Source organism: Gadus chalcogrammus, chromosome 11 (genome assembly GCF_026213295.1).
Source record: "Gadus chalcogrammus isolate NIFS_2021 chromosome 11, NIFS_Gcha_1.0, whole genome shotgun sequence".
Taxonomy (NCBI): Eukaryota; Metazoa; Chordata; class Actinopteri; order Gadiformes; family Gadidae; genus Gadus; species Gadus chalcogrammus.
In genome coordinates, this window is record NC_079422.1 from 8,819,440 (window position 1) to 8,830,996 (window position 11,557).

The 11,557-nt window shown below is 43.2% G+C and overlaps 1 protein-coding gene across 1 annotated transcript in view; it reads left to right on the forward strand.

The window, feature by feature from the left end:
* The window catches only part of LOC130391608 (C-type lectin domain family 12 member B-like), a 34,593-nt gene extending 23,114 nt beyond the window's left edge, over positions 1–11,479 (forward strand). Inside the window, exons 2-6 of the mRNA XM_056601827.1 lie at positions 6,104–6,196; positions 6,364–6,699; positions 8,717–8,868; positions 10,620–10,732; positions 10,817–11,479. Of these exons, the coding sequence (XP_056457802.1) occupies positions 6,104–6,196; positions 6,364–6,699; positions 8,717–8,868; positions 10,620–10,732; positions 10,817–10,979 (857 nt within the window). The 3' untranslated portion in view covers positions 10,980–11,479. The remainder of the gene's footprint in view (positions 1–6,103; positions 6,197–6,363; positions 6,700–8,716; positions 8,869–10,619; positions 10,733–10,816) is intronic.
* The last annotated feature ends 78 nt before the right edge of the window (positions 11,480–11,557 follow it).

Below are 11,557 nucleotides of genomic sequence, written 5' to 3' on the forward strand. Positions count from 1 at the left end.
AAAGGGATCTTTGCCGGGCAGCGCTTATGCACCTCCGCCTCCGGCGGTGGTCCCTCAGCGGGGCTCAAGCGGGAGACATTCGCCGCCAACAATCCCTTTCTCCTCCATGTCGTGGTTCATGTTCTTGAGGGAGTCAAAGCCAAAGTTCCTTCCCCCCCAATTCATTCATTCGTGTTATGCGCCATCACACCAACAGCAGAACGGTTATCCAAATAACAAGGAAGTGTACAACACTTGCGTTACAGTCCTGGAGCTCTATATCTAAATAATATCATATAATACATAGATATCTATATCATATAACATATTGTGTGCGCCTCCAGACGATATTATGAATCACAAACGACTTTGTCGGGTTCTGCGACGTCTCTGGTTCTTCCACTTTCACATCAACCTGAAGTCGACTGAACCGCGCGCTGCCGGCTGCCCGCTGCCCGCTGCCGGGCGATGGTGCCTCGCGGCAACCGGCGGCATGTCGCAGTTCATGTACTTCAGCGAGTCAAACCAAAGTTCCTTTCCCCCAATTCCTTCTCAACCATGGCTCAGATAACCCCCACGACAGTCTCGTTGTGGAAATACAAGACAAGTCAAAGAACCAACAAGAAACACTTGCGTTACAGTGTGTGTATTCACATTGATGTGGACGTTGAAGAACCAGGAACGTCGGAGAACCCAACGCGGTCGTTTGAGATTCATAATATCGGCTCACACAGCTTTTGGCCGTGATAATATATATTATATGATATAGATATCTGTGTAGGCTATATGATAATATTTAGATATAGAGCTCCAGGACTCCCGTGTGTTCTAGAATATTTACAGAACACGGCTAAAGGGTGTGCGCCTCGCCATTGCGATACATCCACTGTAAACAGAGCGCATGGTGGCTGCAAGCTGCTCAGGGCCACACCCCCACCCTCCTCCTTGACACGCCCACCGAAACAGCGCATTTGGGGGAAGCTCAATGTGCGACTGGCTCGGAGTGGCTGTAACTCTGCACCACGGCTGAATTTAGGGAACGTCTTTGAATACTGTGTTAGTTGCCCACTAATACCTATATTAAAGAATACATAAAATAGCATGTCATGGGACCTTTAAAAACAAGAAGAAATTCTAATTGCACTGTTCTCCCTCTGTGTAAATAAGTAATTCATTCATTAATATTAATACAAGCTACCTGAAAGCCATTTATTTGATATCTCAGAATAGACAATGTTTTGTTTTTTGTTTTTTTTTGTCACCGGACCTCATTCGATTTAAAGGTCCCATGACATGAAAATCTCACTTTATGAGGTTTTCTAACATAAATATGAGTTCCCCAAGCCTGCCTATGGTCCCCCAGTGGCTAAAACTTGCGTTTGGTGTAAAACGAGCACTAGCTGTTCTGCTCGCCTTTGAAAAAACGGAGGCTCATGCGCGCTGATTTGGAATGTCTGTGTTTAGGACGTCACCAAGCATCTAAGCTCCTCCCCTTACTCTGCCTGGCCCGCCCAGAGACGTTGGCCCGCCAATGAGACTCGACCGTGCGAGCGCCACATGTGTGTGTGTGAATACACACACTGTAACGCTGTAACAAATGTTTCTTGTCGGTTCTTTGACGTCTCTTGTATTTCCACAACGAGTCGTGGGGGTTATCTGAGCCATGGTTGAGAAGGAATTGGGGGAAAGGAACTTTGGCTATGACTCGCTGAAGTACATGAACTGCGACATGCCACCGGTTGCCGTGAGGCACCATCGCCCGGCAGCGGGCAGCCGGCAGCAGGCAGCGCGCGGTTCAGTCGACTTCAGGTTGATGTGGAAAGTGGAAAGTGGAAGAACCAGAGACGTCGCAGATCCCGACAAAGTAGTTTGTGATTCATAATATCGTCTGGAGGCGCACACAGCTTTTGGCCCTGATAATATGTACTATATGATATAGATATCTATGTATTATATGATGTTATTTAGATATAGAGCTCCAGGACTGTAACGCAAGTGTTGTACACTTCCTTGTTATTTGGATAACCGTTCTGCTTTTGGTGTTATGGCGCATAACACGTCAGACTCTCGTCTCTGGTATTTCTACAACGAGACTCGTACCGGGGGTTATCTCAGCCAAGGTTGAGAATGAATTGGGGGGAAGGAACTTTGGCTTTGACTCCCTCAAGAACATGAACCACGACATGGAGGAGAAAGGGATTGTTGGCGGTGAATGTCTCCCGCTTGAGCCCCGCTGAGGGACCACTGCCGGAGGCGGAGGTGCCTAAGCGCTGCCCGGCAACGATCCCTTTCTCCTCCTTGTCGCGGTTCAGTCTACTTCACATTGATGTGGACGTTGAAGAACCAGGAACGTCGGTGAACCCAACGCGGTCGTTTGAGATTCATAATATCGGCTCACACAGCTTTTGGCCGTGATAACATATATTATATGCTATAGATATCTATGTAGGCTATTTGATAATATTTAGATATAGAGCTCCAGGACTCCGGTGTGTTCTAGAATATTTACAGAACACGGCTAATGGCTGTGTGCGCCTCGCCATTGCGATACATCCACTGTAAACAGAGCGCATGGTACCGTGGCTGCAAGCTGCTCAGGGCCACACCCCCACCCTCCTCCTTGACCCGCCTCGCTCCTCCTCATTTGCATTATAGCTACAGACACCAAAACAGCGCATTTGGGGGAAGCTCAATGTGCGACTGGCTCGGAGTGGCTGTAACTCTGCACCACGGCTGAATTTCGGGAATGTCTTTGAATACTGTGTTAGTTGCCCACTAATACCTATATTAAAGAATACATAAAATAGCATGTCATGGGACCTTTAAGCCCACCACCCCTCTTGCAGAGACTTTCGGCTTACTACATTGTGTATGTCCTCTAGTGGTAGGTTAATGCACTTACATCTATATTTATTGACTTTATTTTCAAAAGTGAGATTATATAAATTACGTTTGTATTTGATAAAATGTTTAATAGCCAGAAATTGATTCTAATTAATATCAATAATTAATTGTTGATTAAAGGTGATATATAATGATGTTTTTCCAAAAAGTAAACATACTATATGAGTTCCAGAAAACAGGCTTTTGAAGCTGTTTGCTGGAAATAGCTTTTAGGAAGAAAAAAAATGGCCTATCGCTATTGTCCTCTGTTTCAGTCCCTTGAGAATGTGCTGTCTTTGGTGTCTGAAGCTTTAACGCAAATTAGCTGCTTCCCATTGCATACAAATGAGCTGTTCAAATGAGTGAACCACAGCATGGAGGAGAAGTGATTGTTGCCGTTTGCGGACTCCTGGAGCTCTATAGCTATATTATATAACATTATATAATAATAATAATAATAATAATAATAATAATAGTAGTGATAATAGCATTGTATATAGGTAGGCCTATCTATATAATACAATGTTATTACGGCCAAAAGCTATGTGCCCCTCCGGATGATATTATGAATCAAAAAGACTGCGTCTGAGGTCTCTGGTTCCACAAGTAAAGACTCGTAGTAGGGATTATCATCTTGGCCATGGTTGAGAAGAATTGGGGGAAAGGAACTTTGGCTTTGACCCTATGAAGTCCAGATTGAACTGCGACATAGAGGAGAAGGGGTTTGTACTGAGCTGAGCTGCCGGATGGCCGCCCGGGCCCCCCCCCCCCCCCCCCACCCGCCAGAGCTCCCCCGCCGGAGCTGCCGGACTGAGCTGTTTCGACAGCTCCGGCAGGGGAGCTCCAACGGGGCAGCTCCGGCAGAAGTTCAGCAGCTCCGCCGGACTCCCTGCCAGGCAGTCACGTGGCAATCTGACGAATTAGAAATCTATTTTTGGAATCTCCTTGCTTCTGAAATGCGCTAACATCTCCGCCAAGCGCTCATCCGCTAGTCCACAAAATCATATTCATGCTCTGATGGGAGGGGGACGGGGAAGTTGGTGGTAATATTCAAATGTGACTGCTTCCTATGTAGGAGTCCGCGCTGAACCTGACTTGCTCGTTTGGTTACTGTAGGCGGGGTACTTTCAGAAATGCATATCCCACTCAAAAAATCATGACCAGACTTATTTAATGCGTGTGGGAGCACCAGAGACTCCCCCCAAAAAACCAAACCAATTCCCAGGAAAAGTGTTGTTTTCATAATACAGTGGCAAGAAAAATGATGTGAACCTTTTGGAATTTCATAGTTTTCTGACTGAATGTATCATACAATTTTCTTTGATCTTTAATGAGAACAAAGGAAATAAACTCATAGTGCTTGTGGAAATTAGTATGTGAACCCTTGAGTTAATGACCTCAAAAAAGCTAACTTGAGTAAGGTACAACTGGAGTCTTGTTAAGATAATTTAAGTTTGGAGGTGTGGACTACAGCTACTTTGAATGTTAAAAACCCCTCAAACTTTTGGAGTTCGCTCTGCACAAGAAGAACACGCTTATGTGAGCCATGCCTCGCAAAAAAGGGCTTTCAGAGGATATGAGATTTGATCAAGAATTGTTGGCAAGGGTCACAAAGTTATTTCAAAGACAAAATCCACCAGTCGACAGTAAGGCAATCAATCTTCTACAAATGGAGAAACTTTGGGACTGTTGGTACTCTACCAAGAAGTGGGCGACCAGTCAAAATGACACTAAGAGCACAATGAAGACTCATCAATGAGGTAAAGAAACAACCCAGAATGACAGCCAAAGATTTGAAGGCATCCTTGGAACTTGCTAACATCTCTGTTCATGAGTCGACAATATGTAAAACACTGAACAAGCAGGGTATCCACGGCAGGACACCACGAAGGAAGCCACTGCTTACTAAAAAGAACATTGCTGCACACTTGAAGTTTGCAAAAGAGCTCTTTGACACTCCACAGCGGTATTGGCAACATGTTTTGTGGACTGATGAAACTAAGATCTAACTATTTGGAAAAAATACACAGCACTACATCTGGCGTAGAAAGGGCACAGCATATCATCATGAAAACATCATCCCAACCGTAAAGTACGGTGGAGGAAGCGTCATGAATTTGGCCTGCTTTGCTGCATCAGGGCCTGGCCAACTTGGAATCATTGAGGGGCAGAGGAATTCCCAAGTATATCAGATAATGATATAGGATAATGTGAGAATGTCTGTATGTCAGCTGAAACTGTGTACAAGTTGGTTGATGCAACAGGACAACAACCTAAAACAACGGATCAAGTCCACAACAGAATGGCATCAGAAAAACAAAATCTGCCTTTTGGAGAGGCCAAGTCAGAGCCAAGACCTCAAACCAATAGAGGTGCTAAGGATTGACTTGAAGAGGGCCATACTAATGAGATGTCCAAAGAATATGACAAAGCTAAAGCAGTTCTGTCAGGAAGCATGGGCTAAAATTCCTCCTCAACGATGTGAAGGTCTGATCCACAGCTACAGGAAGCAAACACATTATGTTTGTCAATACCCTTGATTTAGATGAAGATCAGATCACATTTTATGACAAATTTATTCAGAAAACAATGAAATTCCAAAAGGTTGCCATTGTTTTCTTTGTCACTGTATGTACGCATTTAAGAAAAAAAAATCATTGAGGAGACCAGTAAGATCAGTCTATTGAGCCTTGAAACCCCCCGTTGTAAATATCTGTGGTCAGAGACAGAGTACAACAATATATTTCCTCATGGGACATGATGGTGATGGAATATTTAAACATGTTATTGACAAACTATGCAGATACAGATGCAGAGGGAAGTGCCACATCCTCCACCCAGAAATAAGTCACCAACAGAGAAAGAATTCCTCTATCTCTGTGATAAACACACCTTGAACAGTGTGAAACGATGCAGCAGACTGAGATTGGACTACGTTAACACCCCCTTCTCTTCATCAAATGATGAAGATGCAAGGGAAACTGAGAAATCAAGCTGTTTTTCTGGTAAACAAGTTTTTTTTTTTTCAAAGGGGCACAATCAGGTTGTATCATTAATTTCATAATAGGCCTGTTTATCACTATTTAATTTAAAGTGAGTTTACTGGTATTATGTTGCTTTGCTCTTTGGTCGAAGTGGGGGCGGGGTATAGTTTGAGGATCAAAATGTTTAAATGTGGCACATCAAAATGTGTATGTGTTCATGTATGTGTCGATGCATGTGCGTGACGTTTATCAAACAGCATTGGGAGTTTGCAGAGTGGTTGGTGTAAGTTTGGGTCTTCTCTGCGTTCTACAAGCCACCCTCAACATTTCACTGCGCCTTCATAAAACCTGTAAGAAGGCCTATATCCATCTGTAAGATCACATTTTCTCAGCAAACTGTATAAGAGAAAAAGGGTTAGGTTTATGAAAAGCCAAGGTTCAAGGCTGAGATCCCTTTGGTGTTTATCCTTCCTCACTAAGAGGAACCTCTGGCCGGATGTGTGTCTTCCCTTCCTAGCCGAGGATTTCAGCTTCGGCCGTAACTGTGCTGCCAACGCCACTACGGATTGGGCCGTCAACGACTTGGCTTCAATGAGATTTCACTTGATAAGTCAGAGGCAGATGCTACAAAGAGCACACGACAATCTAGAGGCCAAGTTCAGAGACTGCAGCCTGCCTCTGGGCGATCGGATCTGCCGCCCAGATGTGGAGATCTACATCCAAAAAAAGGATTTCTACAACATGGTGGTCCGAGAAAGAGATGAACTCAAGGACCAGATCTCCCGCCAGAGAAATGTGGTAATGGAACTCCAGCGGCAGAGAAACAGGCTGCTAATGCACATTTCCAAACTGGGTGAGTTTTATTAGGTCCAAAAAGATTGTATTATTTATGAATAATTGAATTTATTAAATTACATCCTGGATTGTATGTTACATTTAACAAAAGAGATTAAAATATTACGAGTACAAAATAATACAGCAATTGTATCTAGGCCTATGGGAGCAATACAATTCTGATTGCAAAAAATATTTTTTACATTACGCACAGTTGAGATATTTCACAGTATGTGTAACACTTTACATAATGGCAGGGCTGTACGCTTACTTTTTTAAATGGTAGCACAAAAATAATTTTGGTAGCACACATACTATAGTCAAAAAATAAATATTATTCAGGTACAACTATGTGAACAGAATAGGACGTGTGTATACAAAAGTAAAACAATATGAACAAATTTAACAACAGTTAAAGTGACAATGAACATATTAAATAGTAAAGTGACTATGAGAGCCTCTTTTAAAACATCAGCAGCCAGAAGTGGTGAACACATTCAACAAAATTAAGTAATTATTACAAATTAGACAATATAGACTTCTTGGATTGGTCGTAGACCAGCCAATTGAACGTTTTTAACCACTGGGGGTTAAACCTGTAAGTTTTCCCGTTGGCCGAGACGGAGTCATGGGTGGAGTCGGCTTCGTCCGAAGGTGCCGGTTCCGTGCTTGTGGTCGCCGAGTCAATCTCTTCCATACGTGGATTTTTTTCCAAGTTTCCATCTTTATTTGATGAAGAAGAACTTCCGAATACAGAGAAATACCTTTTCATTTTTCTGTTTTGCTTAAAAGTGAAATTCCCGCGACCGTTACAAAGCCTCTTCCTCAACGTGTGAATGTTCGCGAAATTAAGTTTTTTTGTAGTTCAGCGGAACTGGCGAGCCTATAATTCAAAATACATTTCCCTACATGCATCGCTCCCATCATGCTCCCAGCCTCCCACACACTCGCGCTTAGCAGTGCCATTGAAAGTCGTACAGAAAGACGTATTTTTTTCGGCACGGGTCCTTCTCACCCTTTCGCACCGGTGCGAGTGGACTTGTATTTATCTTCGCACGTTAGGCTATATATTTCAATAGCAAATGCGATCAAAGCTGTCGCACTGTACAGCCCTGAATGGTACGTTAAATAACCATTGTTGGACATTATTTAATGCATTAACTAACTAACAAATGTAGGCCTACATATCATTCGTCAGAACAGCGTTCAAATACAAATAAATAACTAATGTTATTTATAAATGATTTAATATGGTTAGGGTTAACGGTAACGTTAACCATAACCCTCACCCCTATGTTAGTGCTTTCAAATAATGGTTATTTCCGCTTTTTATAAAATGGTCAATTAATATTGACCACAGGTTGTTTTAAAGTTTCGTGACTAAAGTGTCAAGTAGTATATATGATATTGAAAATATAGGCCTATATTACTGACTATTCTACAGAAGTGTTACTTTGTTTGTATTTTATTTACATAACAGGGAAATAAAATGTAACTAAATAAATAGCGTTTGAGGAGCTGAATCACAGCTATGATTATCTAACTCATACCTATGACGAATCACAGCTGTTCTGTTATTTAGGCCCCATCCACACGGGCGAAAACTATCTTTTCCCCTTCCGTTTTCCTTTGATGCGTTTCAGCAATATCCACAAAGACGGACTCATTGCGAAAACGCATCGAGCTGTAGAAACGCTGTAGTAAAGTGGAGCGCATCAAGCCTGTGCATGTACAAACATTCAGTCGAGGAGGAGATAGCATTTGTTAAACCTTTTAGATTGAGCCGAAACACTTTTGAACATACAGTTAGTAACTACATTTACCAAGGGGCTGTTATTAAAACTACAAAAAAAGAAAATACAAATAAAAAAATCAACGCAACTCTACGTTGCCCCTGGTGCATAAAAGGAGCAGACCCCTAATTGGCCTTATGAGTGACACCTGTGTGGGTCTATTGTGACTCAAAGTACACAGGTGTAGTTCCGTTCAGAACTGTAGCCTCTAATTGCGTTCTGCTCCGTCTGAATCCTGACCAGACCCAAGCATCCCAAGCTGTCCACCAGAATGGACCTCAGAGCAGTCCAGCTGTTACTTGCTCTCCTCCAGTAAAGGCACCTGGGACTCGGCCCGTCAAGACTGTCTGGTTCGAGGAGCACATCTGGTGACTGTGAACAGCCAGCAAGAGCAGGTTGTGTGTGTGTGTGTGTGTGTGTGTGTGTGTGTGTGTGTGTGTGTGTGTGTGTGTGTGTGTGTCAACATGCTGATAACATAAGAACATGTAGCCTACTTCATATGTAACGGTATGAACTTCTTATGTCATAACGGCCTGTAAGTGGTGGCTAGCCCGAACCACATAGCGAAGTTAGTTACAGACTGTTCCATAACATTATAACATTGAGGATGCGGGCTGTTACATGTTGTAACAAATGTTATTTAAAGGGACTCTGACCTTTGTTGCATTTGAGAATTACAGCACATTCAAATCATCCCGCCTTCCTCCAATGCCCCACCCCCTAAGCGTACAAAACTAAGCGTTATTTTGAGTACTGTACTGTAATAGTGAGTACTGTAACGACCTCGCCGGTGACATAATGATGTCGAGTCATTAGTAGTTGAAGGTAGTTTTAATGAACCAAAACCAGGTCACTGAAACCCGTAACATTGTAACCAACGGCAGAAAACCGACACAAAACAAACCCCAGTTACCCCGGCAACCCCCAACACGGTCTCACTCGCGTGCAGGCCCCCACCCTCCTGTTCTTCCAAGGCCCTCCCCCAGCTGACCTAATGATTCGCCCCCACGCTGATTGACAAGAAGAACATTACAATACATACACATAGAACAACTGGCATAGCGGACAACGAAATATAATGTAACACATAACACACAAACTATTTAACTGTCCCAGGGTCGCTACAGTACAAAAGTTCTAGACTCCCATGGGTTATGTTTAGACTCCCATGGGTTATGTTTAGACTCCCAGGGGTCATAATATCTACCAGGGGTCTAGTAAACAAGAAGTCCGAAGAAGACGCGTCTGAGTCCGAAATGGGTCCCGTAATAAGACTGAGTGGTGCGGTTGGGTGCCAACGTTCTGGAGGTCTTCCTGTAGCTCCAGAGTAGCGGGACAACGTCGCGTCTGAGTCCGAAATGGGTCCCGTAATCGGACTGAGTGGTGCGGTTGGGTGCCAACGGTCTGGAGGTCTTCCAGTAGCTCCAGAGTAGCGGGACAACGTCGCGTCTGAGTCCGAAATGGGTCCCCTAATCGGACTGAGTGGTGCGGTTGGTTGCCAACGGTCTGGAGGTCCTGAGAATCATCCAGGGGAGCGGGACCACTTGGCTTCTGAGGCCGAATCGGGTCCCCTTGTCGGACTGAATGGTGCAGTTGGTGGCCAACAGTCTGGAGGTCTTCCTGAGGCTCCAGAGGAGGGTAACTCTGTGAGTCTGAGTCCGAGATGAGTCCCCTAATCGGACTGAATGGTGCAGTTTCAGTACGCCGTGGACCACTTTGGTCTGCCATCGTCAGTCGCTACGGTCGCTACTCGCTACTGTCTGCCGTGGAATCAAAACAAACCCTCTAGTTGAGGACGCGCCTTGATGACGCGGGCCCGAATGCGCCACAAGAAGCAGACGGAAAACCTTATATATCCATGCAGCAAACAGACAGGTCTGTCGGCCAATAAGGTCATTCGGTCCGAAGAATTTTATTGGTTGAAGTTTTCACTAAATATTATGAGAGTAAAATAAATGTTTGTTTTTACTCCTGGTGGGTCTGTCTTGCATATTAGAGTGTTATTACCTTATTAATACCAATTTAACCTTATCCAAAAAAAGTGTAAAAATGCAACAAAGGTAAGAGTCCCTTTAATTACACTGTAACAATGGACTCTGTGATGTTAAGTGTTCCTCATAAAGCGATTGTCCATCTGTCTTGACAGAAGCTGATCCTTACGATTGGATTTTTAGTAGATAGAGTTTGGATCGGCCTGCTGCAATCAAGGGCTGGAGAATTGGACACTGTTTGGGAAGATGGGTCGGCGATGGAAAGAGGGTAATACCTAACGCAACGTATACTTCACTAGAACACTGCATTGTAATGGCTTAATTAAAAATCCTTATTTGCCTACATGTTTAGGGATGACGAAGAAAACCATTTTTCGGAGTTACGCAATCGCAGGATGAGGACCTGCGCATACTTGGACCAAAAGGAGATGGAAATAAATGCCTTGAGAAGCACCTTCTGTGGGAATATGAACCACTGGCTTTGTGAGAAAAAACCTGTCCTAAATAAAGGTTAACAGTAAACACGCAGTGTATGTAGCGTCGTGTTTAATTCTGGAAAATCATCAGAATTTACCATTTCATTACCAGGATTTCAAATATGACGAATTTGTCAAATGATTTTAAGGAATTAAAATGAAAAGTGAGATAATAAGAAAATATACCCCATAAATAATGAATTGAAAATATACGGTATAAGCCTACAAACTGTAGGAATTATGCTCATGTTTTTACCTACTTGGTAATATTTTCTTGTTCGTGTTCCATTTTCATTGGCAAACATGAATGGAAAGAATATAACGAATGGGAATATGTGTCGACTTTCATCTTTCCATACAAGTAATGGATTTTGTTTGAGATTGTATCTGTGATAACCTTTTAAATAAACTTGTTTTACATGTCACTCCGGTCTGTCTGTGTGTGCGTGCGTGTGTGTGTACACAATGATAAAAAAAACTACAACGTAATGCACTATTTTCGAAGGTATTGATCATGTTTTAGGCCTAAGTTCTAAAATTCTTTATTTGATATTTTGATATTATGTCTTATCACTCACAGCTGGCGACCGACAGAGACCTATTTCTATCCGTCTTCA